The sequence below is a fragment of the Cricetulus griseus genome, unplaced genomic scaffold (assembly GCF_003668045.3).
Source record: "Cricetulus griseus strain 17A/GY unplaced genomic scaffold, alternate assembly CriGri-PICRH-1.0 unplaced_scaffold_35, whole genome shotgun sequence".
NCBI classification, from domain to species: Eukaryota; Metazoa; Chordata; class Mammalia; order Rodentia; family Cricetidae; genus Cricetulus; species Cricetulus griseus.
Genome location: NW_023277086.1, coordinates 139,972 through 161,190, shown reverse-complemented (window position 1 = coordinate 161,190; position 21,219 = coordinate 139,972). Strand labels below are relative to the sequence as shown.

The following is a 21,219-nucleotide window of genomic DNA, read 5'->3' as shown; positions in this document are numbered from 1 at the left end:
AGCCTTCTCTCATGGATGAGGATATTCAGGAAAAAAATTTAACTCCCCCATTGATTAAGTCTCCTCCGCCATTAATTAAATCCCCCCTAAAAAAATGTTCCTGAAGTTATTCTTAATTATTGGGCTCTTCTCAAGGACATCATTCAGAGCCCTGAACTCGTTGGTGAGAGGTCTCGCCTCTTGCTGACTGTTAAAGACTTCCTTCAGAAGTCATGACCATTGTCATGTACAGAAGCCAATAACTGACATTCCCCTATTCCCTCAGCCTGTGCTCTCACCCTCCCGGGGCTCTGCATACTTGCAAGCCACGGAGGACTCACTGGTCTGCTCGTTGCTGGTAGCATTTCTTAGAGGCGGTCAAGCTTGAGGGCTGCAACTTGCGGCCTTGGGAGATGCTGCCATGGTTGATGGCTAATTAATGTATAAAAATGCTATTAATACAGCCAGACAGAAACTGTTTTTGAGACTTATAGAAAAGAAAAGGCAACATATTTAAGCTTAGAATTGTTCAAATTTTGGATGCTCATATTTCAATGATTGACTATAAGCTACTATGTTAAAAATTTCAATTAGGATTTTTCTTTTCTACAAGCTGATCATAGCCTAGGCAAAAGGAGAAATGTGAGACGTATGCAAGTTATGAATGAACGGTGTGGCCACACCAGGATGCGTGATGTGATTGTGAATTTATGAATGAGGATGAATGGAAATACCTAAATTGCCTTGGATATGATTAGAGATATTTACATTGCCTTGGATATTGTTTAAAAAATATCAAAATTACTTTAATAGAGTCAAAAGAGCATCCAGTTAATGAGTCAATGTCTCAACAGGAAAAATTATGATTTGAGCCCTAGGAGATAGTCAATTAAAAGGTTAGCAAAAGTTTATAGCATTAGCTTGGAGATATGAGGAATCTATGATACTATAAAAAATTTGGCAGATGAGAGGATGTAGGTCTTACTAAAATTTTATGGTTAAAAAAGACATCTAGAAAATAAGGGTTGATGCATGATTTTGAGAAGGATTTATGAGAAGCCTCAAAAAAGAGCCAATCTGTTAGATTCCCCAACCATTCATGGCAAATAGATGTGACTCACATTACAGAGTTTGGCAAGTTAAAAATGTGCCACTCCACAAACAGGAGAAGCCACCAGGCATATTATAAGTCACTGTTTAAGATGTTTTGCTTACATGGGAATGCCAAAAGTTATAAAAACAGATAATGGGTCTGGATATACTAACAAAGCTTCCCAGCAATTTTGTGCTTAATTCCTGAGACAGGTGCTATGGGGACAGCCCTTGTGGCCTAGTCCCGCCCAGCATGCGTGGACCTGCCTGCCAGAGCCCATAGCAGCGGGGATGGCTGGGCCTTTGGGGACGCAGCATGCCGCTGACTTGGGGGAGTGAAACGCCTGCTTTAAGCCACATAGTTTTGGGCCCACGGCCCCTTACAAAAGACCCCCAGACCCCTGAGGGCCTCAGGATCCTGAGGAGCCCCCGAGACTCAGAAACCAGACCAAGAGCCGCAAAAGCAAGAGGGTTTATTGAACGAATGCACATTCGGGTGTCAGCAATATCGGAAAAGCTGCACACCCCAGCATGGGGTGCAAGGTCTTTATATTGGAAAAAACCATAGATCAGCATACAGGCAAGGGGCACAAAGTGATTGATTACAAAGTATGATCTCATGTTAGAGTGGTCACCCAGGTGTGACCTGCTTTTCTACAAAGGAAAAACCACAGAACGTACCCTGAAAAGTCCTTGATTGTCTGTTGGCCAGCCAGGTGTGACCCAAAGAGGGTTGTCTTGGTAATTGCCCCCATCTAAACCATAGGATGTGCCCAGGGTTGGGGTCAACTTCCTTGTAATGGGCCAAGGCCTGTGGGAAACTTTCTCTCTGGGAACTAAAATATTTCAAAACTTTTTCTCTCAGCAAACTAAAATCTTTCAATGTATATTGATTGACTCCTGTCTCTGTATGGCAAAGAGAAAGATCCCAGGCTATCATCAAGGGCAGGGGGTCCTCTGTGGTACCTCTCCACAAACTCTGAGATCTAAGATTTGTTCATTTGATGATCATAGATTGTCTTTTCAGAGGGGGTTTCAGTATACCCTATGCCTACCCGGAACTTGTTATGTAGACTAAGCAGACTTGGACCTCTCAGTAATCATCCTACCACAGTATCTGGCTATGAAATAGGATCATGGGAGAGAGCTGTAACACCCTGTTAATTCTCTGGTGTTCTTATTATGAATCACCTCTGAGTTATTCTCTTTCTAACAGATGGAACACATAAACCTAGAAATACCATGATCAAGAGGCCATTGTCGTTCCTCTGTGGTGGGGCATTCCTTTAATCCCAGCACTCAGGCAGAGGCAGGAGGATAGCTGTGAGATGGGGATCAGCCTGGTCTACAGAGCGAGTGCCAGGACAGCCTCCAAGCAATACAGAAAAACCCTATCTCGATGAACCAAAAAAAACAAAAAACAAAAATCAAAAACAAAAACAACAAAAAAGGCCATTGTCCCTGGAAAATCTTGAGTATTTCTGGATTAAGAATATGAGTTGTACTCTTAACAAGGATCTGTTGTATCAGATCCTAATTGACTGAAGCCAGGTGGTGGTGCATGCTTTTAATTCCAGCAATACTGAAGCAGAGTCAGGTGGATCCCAGTGATACCAAGGCCTGCCTGGTCTACAGAGTGAGTTCTAGGAAAGGCTACAAAGTTACAGAGATACTCTGTCTCAAAAAACTGAAAAAATAGAAAAAGAACAAGGAAGGAAGGAAGGAAAAGTAAAGAAGGGAAAATGGAAGGAAAGGAGAGAGGAAGGGGGGAAGAAAGGAGAAACCAAGAGGCTGGTTGGAGTTCAGGAGTGCGGAGGCTGCCCTGGGTGGTGTATATCCATAGGGAGAGTACTTGCAGTGCTTGTATGGGGCCCTGGGTTTCTTCCTCAGCACTCCACAAACCAAGCTTTGTCCTGTTGGCTGCCAATAGGGGGAGGTATTTTTGCATACTGAGAAATAAAAACCCATGGGGGGAGCAAGAGCACACAGTTTCACACATTTCTCAAGGTGTTGGAAATAAATGATGTTTAGTTGGCTCAGACCACATGGGCCTAGGTTGACATTGAGAGAGAGTGGTCCCTAGGACAGCTGAATTTGGAGTCAAAAGGACACAACAAGAGTGGTTAGAGCTGGGCATTGTTGGCACACGCCTTTAATCCTAGAACTCAGGTAGTTCTCTGTGAGTTACAGGCCAGCCAGGTCTACAAAGCAAGTTCCAGGACAACCTCCAAAGCAATAATACACTGAAACCCTGTCTCAAAAACCAAAAAATTAATCAATTAATTAATTAATTAATAAAAAAGAGTGGTTTGCTTTCCTCTCTTGTGAGTTGTAAATTAATGGTCAGATCCTGAATTTTGGATGCAATCCCTCTACTGTCCTCCGTAGTCATTAGCCTGTTTCCAGGTTCCTGATCAGGACAGTCCTGTGAATGCAGGGATGTAAAGGTCTTGTGAAGTCGGGCAGTGCTGGTGCATGCCCTTAATCCCAGGACTCCGGAGGCAGAGGCAGTTGGATCTCTGTGAGTTTGAGACCAGCCTGGTCTACAAGAGCTAGTTCCAGGACAGCCTCCAAAGTCACAGAGAAACTGTCTCGAAAAACAAAAACAACAACAAAAAAAAGGTAACGTGAAGTCTGGGTTCTTGCCTAAAACTTCTTGATATCAAAGTAAACAGAAGCCATTCTGACATTGCCTTCCTTCTCCCTTCCTGCTGGGCTTCTGTTACATCTCACTGTGTAGGTGCTCCTTGCCCAAAGTTGTCAACCTCAGCTGAGCAATGCAGACTTGTTAATTTAGGAGGTTTTCCAGAGTGCCAGATTGTTGCAATTCAGGATATTCCCAGCAGGAAATGCTGTAGGAACATCAAAGATGACAGAAGCAAAATTTAGGACAACTCAGCAAAGGGAGTAGAATCTGCAGTGCACACTGCTCATTCATTTCTCTCTCTCCCTCCCTGCCCATCTTTTTGAACACACACAGCCAATATTGGCATTGAAACTCCAAAGCTTAACAGAGAAACCCTGTCTCACAAAAACAAACAAACAAAAAAGTTTAGCTGCTAGCAGTGATTGGAACTGGTGAGATAGTGCTGAACCTGGCCAGCTAGGTGCTGGTAAGAGGTTCCCATGCTGACAGTGAGTGGAGGGCCAGCTTAGGGGACAGCACTGCTTAATTCTCCAGCTTTCACTGCCAAGCTACTCTTGACACCTAGCCACAGCTCTCAGTACTGATGGTTAGTAGGGACAGGGTATCATCATTTATCCCAGGCTGACTGAAACTTACTGCAATCTCCCTGCCTTGTGCAGGGGTGGGGTTTCTCGGTGTAGACCTGGCCATCCTGGAATTTACTCTGTAGACTAGGCTGGCCTCAAACTCGGAGGTCTGCCTGCCTCTTCCTCCCCAGTGCTGGGATTAGAGATGTGTTCCCTCCACCATTGCCAGGCTCTGCTCCTGCCTGTTGTTATAATGAAAGTGTGCCCACACCATAGCTCAGCTCCCATTGTTGAGTCTACCTCCTCTAGCAAGTGTGCTGGGCTGATCAATCCCTCAGAGGTCCCTCTTCAATTCTAGGATTACAGGTGAACCTATGGATGAGCAGTGGTGACACATACCTTTAATCCCAGCACTCAAGAGATAGAGGCAGGTGGATCTCTGTGAGGTCCAGACCACCAGGGCCAAAAGAGCTGGTTCCAGGACAGCCTCCAAAACCACAGAGAAACCCTGTCTGGAAAAAGGAAGCTGAGCGTTGGTGGCTCATGCCTTTAATCTCAGCACTCGGGAGGCAGAGCAGGCAGATCTATGAGTTCGAGGCCAGCCTGGACTCCAGAGTGAGTGCCAGGATAGGCTCCAAAGCTACACAGAGAAAAACTCTCGAAAAACCAAAAGAAAAACAAAACAAACAAAACCCTACCATTCTGATAAAGATGGTGCTACAGATGAAAACCAGTGTTTCCTGCAGGCTTAGAGAAATTGCTGGGTTAAACCACCCTATATATTGTTAAAAATATCTTGACTTCAAAATGGAAATTAAAAGGTGTGTTGCTTTGGGAGAGAGGTTATATTTTTTGTTCCATGGGAAGTGAGAGAGTATGCCTTCTTTCTGGGTGATCAGGTTTGATCCAAGAAGATCCAGGATAATCCTGACTACAGATATAAAGAAATAAACCTAAAAAAAACCTACAAAACATACAAAAAATCATCTTGTCTAACTTGTGTACAATACCCATTCTATACGTGTATTCATAGAGATATGTATGTGGCCTTTAAAGGTTTATATATTTTCAGAGCAAATCTGACCATAAACAAGGAACACCAATGGCCCAGGTGATCCAGCAAGCCAAATTGCCTTTGTTGCAGTATCCTGTTTGTTCTGCATCCAGAACAGCTTCAAGGAGGCTAGCTGAGATGGTCTAGTCTCAAAAACTACTCCAACTAAGACTTAACCATTATCTTGAATTTTCTCAGGGTCCCCCAAACTCAAATACTCACCCAAAAGAGGGAGTACTGTAGTAAATGATGTGCAAATTCCCAAAAGATTGGTTAAGGATGTTTATTATCATTTAAGAGGTATAGGTTATAAATTGTTATTGCTCCTAGTTAAAGAAAAAAAAAACAGATTCAACACGAGTTAAATTCAAAGATCTCTTCCAAAAGTAAAAAAAAAAAAAAAAGGAGGGGGAAATGATATAGAAATGAAAGGTAAAAGGGTAAGTGCCATGAAAGTCATGATCGCTGGGTCTCTCACCTGAGACCAGACTTTGTCATTTTTGGCAGGGACTGGGGGAAAGTAAGTTCTGTGCACTGTGAAATGAAATCGAAGAAAACGATTGCTCCTCAAGAGCACATACAACAGTGAGTTATGTGTTGAGAGTAGGATATGATGTAGGGGGTCTAGATTGAAGGGATCAAAGTTGACATGAAAAATAGTGGGTCTGGGCTGGAGAGATGGCTCAGAGGTTAAGAGCACTGACTATTTTTCCAGAGGTCCTGAATTCAATTTCCACCAAACACATGATGACTCACAACCTATATAATGAGATCTGGTGCCGTCTTCTGGGGTGCAGATATACATGGAAGCAGAATGTTTTATAGATAATAAATAAAATCTTTAAAAAAAATAAAAAATAGTGGGTCTATGTCAAAGAAGCAGGTAAAAGCAACTTTTACTAAGTATTGCCATTTAGATTTCATACTCCATTTTACCTGTAAGATGAAACAGAATTCAGGTTCCCAAACCTTAGGGGTCCTGGGAACCTTCCACTTGCTGACCAAGTTCCTCCTTAAACGTTACAAACAGTTTGCCATGCCCCTTAGTTCTCTAAGATAATATGGCTGTGCCTAACCACAAAAAGAACAAATTAATTGATAGAACATTGTATGTCAGTTGTCTGCTGCTGTGGGATATTTGGTGACACTATGAATCTCTGAGTCTGGGTTAAGAAAATTAACCTTATACCAGAGGGCTGAGCCAGGGACTACTTCACCAGAATTGGCCACAGAGAAGCTAGGAATGTGGATAAAGAGACTCACAGGAAGAAGTAGGGATGGATTTTTTGGGTTGTGAGTGGGGTGATTCTTCTCTTTTTGGATCTTTGACCCAAAAAACAAAGGTCAGTTGCTTGCTTCTTAGCTTCTCTGATCTACCATTTTGACCCAACACATGACACCTGAATCTCTAATGGTAAACACAAAGATAGAGACTGTGATGGTATTTCAAATATCAGGAGAATCAGATGCATTCCCAAAGCCCACAGAAAAAACAGTTGATTACAATGATGGAAAACCTAGGGAAAAATCCATAATCCCTGAGTTCTGATTGGTGAAACATGTAACTGTACTTTCGCATCCAATGGTTATGGGTTTTGTGTTTATGAACCCTACTTCTGCCACTGTTGAGGTCTAACAGGAGAAAGAAGGCTCCCATCCTTGTCTTGAAGCCCAGGTCCATCAATGAGCTGTCTTCCATGGTCTCCTTTTTATATGGTGACTTATTAAAGACTTTGAAACCCATAAGTATTGTCTCTCCTTGTGGTTCTAGACAGACATGTAGCAAATGGATACAGGATCCTTAAGATTCAAATAGTTTCTTATATTCTAAGAGGCTTCTGGCTCAACTTTTTCCTGGTTGCAATTTTGTCTTCTGGAGAAGCTGGATGCTCACTGTCTGAGGTCTGTCTTGGACATTAACCTGTCCACCAGTTTTAAGGTGTTGCAATGTTGTGTTTGTGGAGAATGAGAAGATATTGTGCTTGCTGATCAGTAAAGATGGACGCCAAGAACTCAGGATCTCAAAATACATCAGCACCAGGGTCTGTGGCTGAAGCACAATAGGTAGAATGTGTAAACAACATGAAGAATAACTCCAGTTATAAGTCCACCATGACAGGAACAACAGGCACGGAAATATACTGGAAGATCCACTTGGCTTCACATTGACAAAAAGCTGATTTTTATTTTTCTTTGTTGTTGTCTTCAAGGCACAGTGACCCTAAGTAGCCCTGGCTGGCCAGGACCTTGCTGTCCTCAAACTCACAGAAATCCTCCTACTTCTGCATCCAAAATCCTAGAATCAAATGAGGACAGCACCAGCTATAGTAGCCTTTCTGGGGTGTGTTGTAGAATCCTACTGTCTAGCCTAGATTAGCCATTATTATTTAGACCCAACTTAGTCAAATATGCAATCCTCCTGTTTCAGCCACTCTAGAGAGAGTTAATCTAATGAAAACACCCTTCTTTGGTAGGTGTAATGGTGTATAGCTTTTTTTTTCTTGGTTTTTCAAGACAGGGTTTCTCTGTGTAGCTTTGCAGCCTATCCTGGCACTCTCTCTGGAGACCAGGCTGGCCTCGAACTCACAGAGATCAGCCTGCCTCTGCCTCCTGAGTGCTTGGAGGTGCATAGCTTTAATCCCAGAACTTGGGGGAAGAAGTAGTGGATCTCTGTGAGTTCAAGGCCACCATGGTCTACCTAGTGAGGTTTAGGACAGCCAGGGCTACTTAGAAAGACGCCTTCTTAAAACAAGAATTGGGTGATGGCAAGTGCCTTTAATCCCAGCACTCCAGAGACAGAGGCAGCAAGACTTGATCTCTATAGAGTGAGCTCCAGGACTACATAGAGAAATGGAGTCGCGAAAAACAAAACAAGAACCAACAGCAGAAAAAGAGTAATGAAGAAGAAAAGAAGAAACAAAGGAGGAAAAAGAAAACAGCTCTCTTTATTTTTTGAGACAAACCCTATCATGTACCTCAGGTTTTCAGAGAGTTTCTATGGACTCCAGGCAGAATGCCCCTGAGAATACAGAGCCTTGAATTCACAGAGACCCTTCTGCCTCTGCCTCTGCCTCTGGGGTACTAGGATTAAAACTGCAGGTCCCCCTACTTACCTTTTTCTTTGCTTTGGCTTTACTGGGGCAGGATTTCAATAGCCAGCCTTGGCCTCCAGGAACTCACTGTGTAGACCTTGCCTCCAACCTTGCATTTCCTTTATTTTTTGCAGTTTCATATTTCACCTATGATATCTTATAGGCCAGGTGAGTGTGCTCAAGTTGGCCTAGTTCTCTAGGTATTAAAGTTTTTGATGTTGACAGGTTGTAGTGGCACAGGGTTTTAATCCCAACCCTTGGCAGGCACAGCCATGAGGTTCTCTGACTTGGCGGGCAGCCTGGACTATATAGCAAATTTCAGGTCAGCCAGGACTGTTATGCATAGAAATCCTGTCTTTGTAAAACAAAACAAACAAACAAAAATGTTGGCTGGCAGTTATGGTACATGCCTTTATTCCCAGCACTGGGGAGGCATGGTCAGGCAAATCTCTCTATTGGAATCCAACCTGGTCTACAGAGCAAGTTACAGGACAGGCTCCAAAGCTACAGAGAAACCCTGTCTGGAAAAATTAAAAAAAAATATGGTGTTGGTTTTGGTTGTTTTTTTTCATTTTTTTTTCTGTTTTTCTAGACAAGGTTTCAGTGTAGCCCTTAATATCCTTGAACTCTCTCGATAAACCATGTTGGCCTCCAGCTCAGAGATGCCTCTGGCCCTGTACTCGAAGGGCTGGAATTAAAGGTGTGTCCAATCCCCACCCTGCCTTGTCTTGCTTTACAGTTGTTGTCAGTGTCTCGCCTCTAGCACTGGCTGTTTGGAACTGATAATCTAGACAAGAATTTTGTTTTTTGTTTATTTGTTTTTTGAGACCATATTTCTCTGTATAGCTTCTGGAGCTTTTCCTGGAACTTCCTTGTAAACCAGACTGACCTACAACTCAGAGATCTCCCAGCCTCTGCCTCCCAACTCCTGGCATTAAAGGCTTGGGCCTCCACCACCTGGCATCAACCCGGCTCATCTTGACAACACAGGGAACTCCCTGCCTCTAGGAGGCTGGGATTAAAGATATATGCCATTCTGACTGCAAATTCTGGCTTTTGAGATAGGGTCTTTCTAACTGACAGGGCTGGTACTGAGGTCAGTGTATAGGCCCTAAATTTATCACCCTCCTGTTTGGGCCTCCTGAGTAGCTGGGATTGTAAGTCTGTAACAGTTCCCTGAGTCTTGGGTGATTCTGTTATAGATGAGAGGATCAGGATGCTGTCTGGGTTCTAGACTGCCATGAGTGAAGAATACATAGTGAAGAGGGAAAGGCTACAGATGGTCATCACCATGGAATAAAAATCCACACCTTCAGAGACTTGGACACCCTAACCCACATGTCTACAGACAAAATTGCTCTCTGGTTTTGGTCCCAACATAAACTATATTGTGAGACCCTTTCCCCAAAAATACCTGTAAATTAAATGGGCTTTGAGGCTCACTCCTGTAATGTAACACCAGAATGGTGACCACAGAGACAGAGGACATGCTATAAGTTATGGCCTATCTTAGGCTACTTAGAAAATTTTAGAAGACCTGCGACAATAAAGTTTCTGGCTCCAAAGAGACATTTCATGCAGAAGAAAAGAAAGAAGGAAGGAACAAAACTGTTTAATGGGAAGTTCATGAATTGGTTCTTATCTATCTCCCTAGCCTCTGTTTGAACCTGAGGGTGATCAATGAAGCCAATCTCTCCACACCTAATTCCTATTAGTACTAAATGGGTGGAGTCTTGAGCAATATGATGACTTGGAATCCTGTTGTTGGTGCAAAGACTGTATACTGAAGAATTGAAGGATGGGTAAATAAAAGCCTCAGAGGAGCCAGAGAAGACACTTGGGATCTTGGATTCACCTCCTGAGCCTGCTGGGATTAGGAGACCTGCCATCAGTGCGGACATCTGGTAAGTTCCTCACCCATGTGAGGACACCCAATCCATCTACCCAGTACAGCCACTCCCCACTGGGGACATTAAACTGTGGGAGACATAGACTTCTCATTTTTTCTTTCTCTCCTGGTAGGCAAATTGGAGGTTGATTTTTGGCTCCAAGGACAGGTTTGTCTTCATCTCAAGCGTTGTTCATTTGTGAATTCATGGGTTTTTCTCGAGCCAATATTTTGCTCCTTTAAAACCTAAGCTTTTTAAAAGGTCCATTGTGTAACACTGGTAGTACTTTTTCGTGGATTAGGCTGGTCTTGAACTGACAAATTCTCTTAGGTCTCACTGCCAGGACTGGGTGATCTTTGGTTTCTTTTTATTTATTTTATAAAGCTTCTCTAAAGCTCAGGTTGATCTCAAAGTCTCTAGTTCTTGCCTGCAAGCCCCCCACCCCCACCCCCCTGAAACACACACACCTCTACCCACAACACCCCAGGAATAGAGTCCTCAATGAGTTTTTGTTGTTGTTCATTTGTTTCTAGACACAGGGTTTCTCTGAGTTTCCCTGGCGATCCAGGACTCACTATGTATATCAGACTGGCTTTGAAGTAAGAGACCCACCTGTGTCTACTAGCCTAGTACTTGTATTAAAGCTGTGTACCACCACAATCCAGTTTGAGGTTTTCTTAGTTGATGGTTTTATCAGTTTGTCTGAACATATGTGTTCACTGAGTGTGTGTGTGTGTGTGTGTGTGTGTGTGTGTGTGTGTGTGTGTGTTTGCAAACAAAAGATGGGGTTAGGTCTCCTAGAATTGTAGTTACATATTGTTACTGGTAGCCCGCCTAAAATAACCACTCAGACACATTTTGCAGTCAATCGAAAACTTTATAAGATCCAGCTGATACCACACTCATGTTTGCAGTAGAGTGATGTGTGTTCTAAGTACCATGCTTTTGCATCTGGCATTTTACCTACTGGCTTCAGGGAGGTGGGTGAATCTTCAAAGGGATGGAGTCTAACAGAACCTAAGATAGGCAGTGAGTTGGAAGGTGTTCCAATACAAACAGGCGAGGATGATTAAGATAGGATATCCTGAGATCAGCTTTCTAGAATAGAGCTGGCTCATTTTCCATAGAATTCTCCATCAAGGAGGTCAAATACTAGTTAATCCTGAGATGGTCTCAGCAAGAATATGGAATAGAGGGGTCTTTGCACTGTCTTGGCTTTCACCATATGTGTAACTACCTTGTAGGTATTGGGAATTGAGACCAGGTTCTCTAAAAGGACATCCAGGGATCTAAGTGAATGCATTATGTCCTCAGTTCCTGGTATAAGTGAAATTTCTTTTACCAGGTCCTAAAGAACAGAGTGGACAAACAGAAAAGTAATCTCACCTCCTTTGGTAAATGAAGCTGGTATCTTCAAAGTTATTTCAGCTAGGATCCTTGATAGGGGGAGCTTCACAAGGCCCTGTAAGAAGTCAAATTTTAAAAAGGTCAAATTCAAAGGCAAGAAGAGGGTGGCAGCTCAGACCTTGGCTGAGCTGAGGTGTGAAGATCTTCAGTTTCAGGCTAGTCTGGAGTACCTAGGGAGACTTTGCATCTAAGAGAGATAGCAGCCTGGGGTGGAAGTACTTGCTATGAATCACAGCAATATCATGGTATAGGTAGGCAGATCTTGTTAGTTAGAGGAAGAGTAGCCTGGTCTTCCCAGCAACTTTCAGGCCAGACAGTGTCTCATAGTGACAACACTGAGACAACAATAAAACATACAACTAAGAAACCAAAAAGTAGCCAGGCAGTAGTTGCATACAACTTTAACCATAACAGAAGCAGATTGATCTCTGAGTTGCAGACCTGCCTGGTCTACAGAGAGTTCTAGGACAGCCTGGGCTACACAGAGAAACCCTGTCTTGAGCTGCAACCCCACCAAAGGCAATGAAGTGCAGTTATATCTAACACTAGAGTTTGTTCTCTCACACGAGTCTTCCCTACATTGCATGCAACATGCAGGTCCTCTTGGGGACAGTCCTCAGCCCTCCAGCTGTTTCTAACACTGGTTCATACCTTTCACCATTGCTGTTTCAAAGCTTTGGTGTCAGTTCAGTTCCTGTGCTTGTGTTGGACACTGTCCTTGTCGTAAGTTAGTGTCACATTTGCATTATCCTGCTTCATCCCTCCAAACACTGGGACAGGACTCAGGTTTGGGGTTATTGCTTGTTTGTTTGTGAGGCAGGGATTTTCTGTGTAACAGCTCTTGGCTGTTCTGGAACTCTCTTTGAGACCAGGTAACCAGTAAGTCCCTGAGATCCCCTATCTTGTCTCCAAAGTGCTGGAATTAAAGGCTTGGGCACCACATTCCCATACCAGCCCCTCTCCAGGACTCATCAGGTTCTTTTTTCTTTTTTTTTAAGTTTTTTAGTTTTTTTTTTAAAGATTTATTTATTACTATACATTGTTCTGTCTGCATGTAACCCTGCAGCCAGAAGAGGGCACCTTATTTCTTTTTTTTTGTTTTGTTTTGTTTTTGTTTTTTTGTTTGTTTGCTTGTTTTTCGTTTCTTTGAGACAGGGTTTCTCTGTGTAGCTTTGGAGTCTATCCTGCCACTCGCTCTGGAGACCAGGCTGGCCTTGAACTCACAGAGATCCTCCTGCCTCTGCCTTCCAAATGCTGGGATTATAGGCGTGGGCCACCAATGCCCGGCTATTTTTTGGTTTTTTGAGGCAGGGTATCTCTGTAGCTTTGGAGCCTATCCTGGCACTCCCTCTGCAGACCAGGCTGGACTCGAACTCACAGAGGAGGGCACCTGATCTTATTATGTATGTTTGTGAGCCATCATGTAGTTGCTAGGAATTGAACTCAGGACCTCTGGAAGAGTAGCCAGTGCTCTTAACCCCTGAGCCATCTATCCAGCCCTGGACTCAGGTTCTTTTTTTTTAAAGATTTTATTTATTTATTATGTATACAACATTCTGCTTCCATGTATATCTGCACACCAGCAGAGGGCACCAGATCTCATAATGGATGGTTGTGAGCCACCATATGGTTGGTGGGAATTGAACTCAAGACCTCTGGAAGAGCAGTCAGTGCTCTTAACCACTGAGCCTTCTCTCCAGCCCAGGACTCAGGTTCTTAAAAGAAATATACCTGTATCCATTTCACAGATTGTTCCCAGCCGGGCCCCTTGAGTTGAACAGAGAATGAGGGAGGGAAGATTTCACAGGGAACATTTCAGTTTGAGGATCTTATGGAGCAAGGGTTCACCCTAAAAGGATGAAGATCCAGCTTTCTAGTTTACCCACTCCAGAGCAGAGTAGGACTCAGGGCAATGGGGTTTGGGACTGGGCAGAATAATGGTAAGGCACACTTTATGTGGCTGATCCTCAGTCCACCATGCTGCCTGATGGAACTGTAGCTGTGAGAGCATCAGACAGAAAGTCAAATGGGAAAACCTGGTTTCTACCTTCTGAGCAGGGATTCTGACCCTGAGGTGATGTTTATAATTGCAGGAGCAAAGACCTTTCTAAGCTTTGTTCTGAAAAGATGTCTTTCTGGATGCTTCCACAGGATCCCTTAACTGAATCCCCCAGGATGAGCTTCCAGGCTGTGCCCACTCTCCAGCAGCTGGCTATTCAAGGGCTCCTGACAGATGAAGACTTGAGCATCTCTGCTCTGGAGAGGCTTCACACCTTTTTTTACCCACCACTGTTTGAGCAGGCCTTCATTAATAGACAAACAAATGTAGTGAAGGCCATGATAATATCTTGGCCCTTCCCCTGCCTTCCTCTCGGGTCCCTTATACAATATGTCCACGAGGATAACTTCCAGGCTGTTTTGGATGGAATGGATTGGCTCCTTAACCAGCCCGTTTGGCCTAAGTGAGTGTCTGTTGGTGAGGAAGGAAAGGGTGGCATCAATGTCGATGTAGTGGTGGGAGGCTGAGATGTGGGATCTGTAATATTATAACTGTCATATGAACCTCCTTCCTGTTTAACCCACAGGCAGTGCAGACTACAAGTGCTCAATCTGCACCATATCGAAAGTGGTTTTGAGGAAAGATGTGTTAGAACACAGAATGGTTTCTCTAGACCGAAGAAGGAACCATTAAAGAAAGATCCCACAACAGAGGGAAAGCAGCAGACATTGAAAGTCCTAGCTGAATATACCCACATCTTCCGCACTCTCAAGGACTACAGTGATCACTTCATGCAATGGCTCAAGCTGAGAAAAGATGTTGTGCCATGCTATTTTTTAACTTGGTTCCTAAAAAGAAATGAAGGTGCTCAGACAGAGCAGTTGGATTTCTTAGGACTTCTCTGGATCTTAAGTTCCATATAAGTAGTCGTAAGCCATGCTGCATCTTGTGCCCTTAGAAAGACCAATCCTCTCTTAACCTCCTTGGCATCTCTCCAGTCACAAAATAATGGATCGCAGTGTCTCAGTATATAACATGGGATGACTTGGAACTCTATGTAGGAACTTGTGACCTTGAACATGTAGACTTTGGCTAGTTTTGCCTATAGAACATTGGAATTAAAGGAGTGTACAACAATGATTGACTAATGTTTTCCTTTTAATTTTTTTGTTTGTTTGCCTAGAACAGACTCAAAGAAGTGACAATGCTGTTTTACTTCTTGATATGAGTGTGAGCCATCATCTTATATCCTATCCCAGACCTTTTTTGATATAGGGATAACTCTGTGGTTCCTGCATGGCCTGTAACTCTTTATGGAGACCAGGCCTGCCTCAAACCCAGGGATCCTCCTGGCTCACTTCAAGATGGTGGGATTAAAGTTATGTAAAACCACTCCTAGCTGGCCGTTGATGGGGCACATCTTTAATGCCAGCACTCAGGAGCAGAGGCAAATGGATCTCTGTGAGTTCGAGACCAGCCTGGTCTGCAAGAGCTACTTCCAAGACAGCCTCCAAAGCCACAGAGAAACCCTGTCTTGAAAAACTGGCTCATGTCCCAGTCTTAATTTCATTTCTCTACTCAGGGTGCTGACTGGTCTTCTGAAAAAGTCTTTTGATGAAACCATGCATGTCTCCCTGCAAGAAACAAAGTGTTTGTTTATACATTTGTTTTTGTTGTTGTTGTTTTGTTCTTTTAAGATGTGGTCTCTTCGTGTAGCTCTTGCTGTCTCCTCCAGGCTGGCCTGGGACGCACAGATCTGCCTTCATCCTCCATCTTCCAAATACTGTGATTAAAGTCTTGAGCCACCACTGTCTGAGGACAATTTTGAAATTGTTTTGAGAACCAGTTGTGTGTATACCATCTGTCCCCTAATTTAATATAACCAGCGATGACCTTTAACTTCTGATCCTCATGCCTCAAATCTTGAATTCCGGGACAGCAGGATGTCCCAGGTCTAGGTCATGCAGTGATGAAGTGAATGCCCAGGGTTTATGATTCTAGGCAAGCAAGCTCTCTCCCCACTGGGCTACAGCTCCAAAACCCTTGCATAGCATCAATGGATTCAAGCCATATTCCTTTAACCCAAATAGGTAAGAGAGCAGGTCACAGAGCAGTCATCTTTATTCCAGAACTGATTTCAGGATTGTGGATAGGTGAGAGACTGCTTCTATAAGATTCTGCTCTAGGGAATTTTCTTAACTAGGGATGGGGTGGAGTGGGTCCAGCTCATTTTGGCTGGGGTGACTCCTGGGCTTTTGGTCCTTTGTTCTAATAAAATTACAGGCTAAGCTGGGGGCTGGAGAGATGGCTCAGCGGTTAAGAGCACTGACTGTTCTTCCTGAGGTCCTGAGTTCAATTCTTAGCAGCCACATGGTGGCTCACAACCACCTTGAATGAGATCTGGTGCCCTCTGCTGGCACGCAGGCAGAAGACTATACATAATAAAAATCTTTAAAGAAAAAATTACAGGCTAAGCAAGCTTTGGGATGAAAGCCAGTAAGCAGCATCCTTTTGCCCTCTGCATTAGCTACTGCCTTCCATTCCCTGCCCTTTGAGTTCCTATTCTGACTTCCTTCACTGGTAGACTATGATGTTGAAGTATAACCCAAAGAAATCCTCTCCTTTCCAGTTTTCTGTTGGTCAATCAGTGATCATTGCAGCAATAGAAACCATAAGACAGGTACTTTGACATTTTAGGAGACTTTGTGGGTGTCCTGATTCCTATCTGACTCACACTCAGAACCATGTGGTTCATATGAATAATGCTCAAACATGGGACATTGGCTCAAAACAGTAATGCTAGCAGGAGGAAGCCGGAGATAGGAATTTCGCTGAGAGTTGGGGTATCAAAGCCACCTTAGCCATTAGGAAATACATTGTCTCAAAACATAAATCTTAACAAAAGTCTGGGTTGGTAAGTGATTAAGATCACTTAATGAATAAGATCTCAATTTGAGAAAGTGTGAAAAGTGACCATGGTCAAGATCCCAGGCCCATCTGTGGTTCTTGACTACAAACTCTAGGATTTATTATCTTGTATACTTTCATTTTTGTCTAAATATGGTTTAACACTGGCTCAGGCCTATTAGAAACTGTTTATGTGAAAAACCCCCAGACCCCTAAGGGCCTCAGGATCCCGAGGAGCTCCCTAAACTCAGAAACCAGACCAAGAGCTGCAAAAGCAAGAGGGTTTATTGAAAGAATGTGCTTTTGGGTGTCAGTAATATCAGGGAATCTGCACACTCCAGCATGGGATGCAAGCTCCTTATATAGGAAAAAACTGCAGATCAGCATACAGGCAAGGGGCACAAAGTGATTGATTACAAAGTATGATCTCATGTTAGAGTGGTCACCCCGGTGTGACCTGCTTTTCTACAAAGGAAAAACCACAGAACGGACCCTGAAAAATCCTTGAATGTCTATTGTCCAGCCAGGTGTGACCTAAAGAGGGTTGTCTTGGCGATCGTCCCCATCTAAACCATAGGATGTGCCCAGGGTTGGGGTCAACTTCCTTGTAATGGGCCAAGGCCTGTGGGAAACTTTTTCTCTCTGTGAACTAAAATCTTTCAAAACTTTTTCTCTCAGCAAACTAAAATCTTTCATATGTAGTCAAAGATGACCTCTAAGTCTCAGTAATCATACTCTCCATGGCAGGGTACGTGATAGAGTGTGTCCAGGTTCATTAGATCTCCATGCAGGAGAATGAACTGAGACCATAGTAGACTAGAACCCATTCATGGAGTCACTGCATGAACACCAGGGTTTTCTTGTCTCTTCTTTCTTTTACTTCTCTTCCTTTGTTTGAGACAGGGTTTCTCTGAAGCCCTGGCTGTCCTGGAACTTTGGTAGAGGCAGGAGGCCTCCACTCCAGTGAGATCTGATTCTAGTGCTGGATAAAGGTGTGGGCCACCACACCCTGTGTTTCTTGCTATGAGTGTAACAGATCTTCCTAGGCAATCATTGCCATGATGAGGAGGCCAGAGTACAGCAGGTCTCCATGTGGCATGGATTTGATGACCTAAGCCAGTTACTTCTTCCTGTAGCATGAATCATTCTGGAGTTGAAAAACCCAGTACAATCCCTCGGTCTACAAAGAAAGCAAAGAACCTTGGGTTGATAACAAAGCTGCCTGATATCCAAATCAGTCCTTCATGATGGCTTTTGCTATGTTTAATTTCTGATCTGGTGTTTGTTGTCTAACTAATGATGACCTTGAACACCTTATATGCTAGAATACAGGCTTTCTGCACTATGTCCAGTGTGGTGGTGGTGATGTTAGTCTTCATGTGTTGAGGGGCTGGACACAAGAGCCAGAGTCTTCAGCACACTAGCTGAGCTTTTACCATTTGAGCTACATCACCCATGTAGAAGAAAATTTTGTAATATTTATGTACAGAAATCTTAGGGTTTAACCCAGTATTTGGGAGTTATTTTCCTTTTCTAGCTTGGAAATTGGAGCCACAGGTTTAGGACCTAGTACATTGCCTTCGCAATAGTGCCAGATCTCCTACTTGTCATTGTAAATGGTCCACTCAGACTTTTTGTGTTCTGTTTTCAGAGACAAGGCTTCAGTCTGAACATCACACTGACCTGCAACTCACTGTGTAACCCAGGCTGGTTTTGAACTCATTATAACCTCCTGAGTCATGTTGTGTGGTGTGTCCATTAGAGAAGACTACTTTCCCATTGTTTTAAGCCAATTAAGAGTCTTTTAGTCAGTTGGTACTTACTTACAGTGTGTCTTCAGGATCCCAATGTAGCTGGGAACTTTTATCAGGGTGATCCTTGAAACACCCTGGGTATGCATGTCTGGGTATGCAGACATTAGTTTGCAAGAACAGTTAACCAGTAGTGGGACTACAGTAAACATAAAGCAAGTCTAGTAACTTAGAGACTTATGGAATTGGGCGGGTTGGCTCTTTGTTGTTTTGGCAGGTGTTTTCTACATGCTGAGTTTTATACCCTGGATGGTATGACTGTGCTAAGATCTAGGAGCCTAAGTCCACTACATTCTGGCTCGTCTTAGTGATTGAGTCAAAATCACAAGAGGTGTTCAAAGTGGTGGTGGATTTTGGGCTGGTCTCTCAGATATTCCAATGAATTGCCTGTATGGGGGACTGGAGGAGCTGTAGCAAGAAAGGAATGGTCAACGTGTTCTGACAACTGCTCATCTCTGGGCCTGGGAAGTAGTGGGAGAGATTTTCCAAGCACAATCTCATAGGGGTAAATCCCTTCCTATATGGGGACAGGCACAAAGCAAAGGAAGGTCAATTTACCATTTGCTGGACTCTAATGGTACACACCTTCAATCTCAGCACTTGGGAGGCAGAGGCAGTCTGTTCTACAGAACAAATAACAGGACAACCTCCAAAGCAAGACAGAGAAACACTGTGTTGAAAAAGAAATTAAACAACAGGGGGCTGGAGAGATGGCTCAACGGTTAAGAGCACTGACAGCTCTTCCAGAGGTCCTGAGTTAATTCCCAGCAATCACATGGTGGCTCATAACCTATCATGAGATCTGGTGCCCTCTTCCAGAGTATAGGCAAAGATGCAGACAGAACATTGTATATGTAATAAAAATAAGTAAATGTTTAAAAAATAATGTCAGAAAACATAAAAAAATTAAACAACAAAAAACGACAGAAAATAGCTCCTTTTACTGTTTCATTTATTTCATCTGCCCACAACTCTGAGATATATATTAACAATGATGTTTTCAAACTCTGTCTAAAGCTTTAGCTTTTAACTGAGGGGAATTGAAGGGTTTGGCTATGAAAGTCCACTATTTTCTGACCTCTTTGCTATTTCAGCAGTCCTGGTCTAAGTGGGGAACACTTCTACCCAGAATAGGTATCTATCAAACCAGGTACTTTTGTTCTTCCCGGGCAGGCTAATCTTAGTGGAGTCAGTTTTCCCCAGTTTTCAAGGTTGTGGTCTCTCATTTAGACTTCTTCCCAGGTGAGGGCTCTGTTTTTGATTTACTTGAGCACAAGTGACATCTGGCTGAGAAATGGCGGGCTAGGCATCCAGTCTAGGTATAACATACCATGGTCTGAGCTACTCAGAAACTTTTATTCACCCCAGATGTGTCGACTGGTGAAGGTCAGTTACCAGAGTCCTGCCGATTGTTTCTGGAAGAATGATTTTCCTCCCTGGAGTCCTTCATGAGCCTGTATGTTTGAACTGCCCATTTTGTCTCTTTCATGGAATCTTAGGCAACAATGGTTGGGGCATGTCATCAGAATATCGGTAAACTCCAATGGTCTTAGGGCCATTTATCAAACAGCCAGGTCAGTGGATGAGCAGTGGATGACAGCAACTCATAGGGGAAGCTAAATACCCTCAAAGGGGGCCAAGATTTTTCTTCATTTCTTCCCATAGTGGTGAGAAGTCCACTTTCCCTATCAATCAAGTGGTGGACATACCTGGTAGTAAAAGCCTAGCGACTCGTTGTATAGAGTCCTGTACTTTTCACCCCCTGAGTCAGTTCTGCTCTCAGAACTGAGGTACCTGGCACAAATTGTTTTAGTTAGAGGTATTACTCAACTTCCATGTATCTGGTTTCATCTTTCATCTCAAGATAGTTATGGATGAAAACCTGTTGTTTGTTATAAGGCAAGAGAGTAGCAGGACAGAGAGTAGTGGGTTTCTCAAATAGGACTCAAGGTTAGGTGGTCCAGGAATAAGACCTGGTACTAGGTTAAAGAGGAAGTAGATAGCCAGCATTCTCGTGGTGCTCAGAAGAGGGCTTCAATGGATTCGGGTGCTTTGGGTTATAAGATCTTGACCACAATTAAGTTGTTTCTTTGTTTTCCATTCCAGTGCCATTAGCCACCAAAGCTCTTAACACAGGTGGGCCATCTTGTGGCTACAGCATCCAGTTGTTTGGATAGGTATGGCCTAGGGCATTTCCATGCATCCAAAGTTTAGGGTATATCCCCTTTTGTCTTTTATTCATGAACAGAAAGATGAAAAGATTTTGAGACATCTCAAAGTGTGAGTGCTGTTGCCAAAGCAGAGTCTAAATATTTTAAAGCCTCAAATGTCTTTTGTTTAGTCTCAGTCCAGTGTCCTCTTTGTGCTAATGTAAAGGGCTTTGATATTTCCATAAACTGATCCAGAGGCAGCTGTACCCTACTGCACCTGGGAACTCTCAAATCTATGTCTCCTGGTCTTTGGAGTTGGGATTTGAAGAATGGCAGGATCCTCTGAGACAGACTCCTTTGGCTTCCCCTCACCTGGAAGCTAAGGAGGGCAGCCTCTGATGTGCAAAGTAGCTTTCTTAGCTGACATTCTGTAGCCTTAAGGTCTGTAATTCTTGTAGAAGTCCTTCAGTGGCCCTTTCATAATCTATGTTCTCCAAAAACCTCTGATGGAAGGGCAGGAGGTTAGCATTTATTGTCTCATCAAACAGGGTTTGAGAATTGTTAAATCTTGAAAATTTAAAATTTTTATGGACAATCTGGTCCATATGCATTCCCCCACTTAAACC

The 21,219-nt window shown here is 43.4% G+C and overlaps 1 protein-coding gene across 1 annotated transcript; it reads left to right on the top strand.

The window, feature by feature from the left end:
* Positions 1-13,901: 13,901 nt before the first annotated feature.
* LOC118239815 (PRAME family member 12-like) lies at positions 13,902-18,349 on the top strand. The gene is made up of 3 exons (XM_035453833.1): positions 13,902-14,188; positions 14,312-14,543; positions 18,284-18,349. Exons 1-3 carry the CDS (start codon positions 13,902-13,904, stop codon positions 18,347-18,349), a joined length of 585 nt encoding a protein of 194 aa, XP_035309724.1.
* The last annotated feature ends 2,870 nt before the right edge of the window (positions 18,350-21,219 follow it).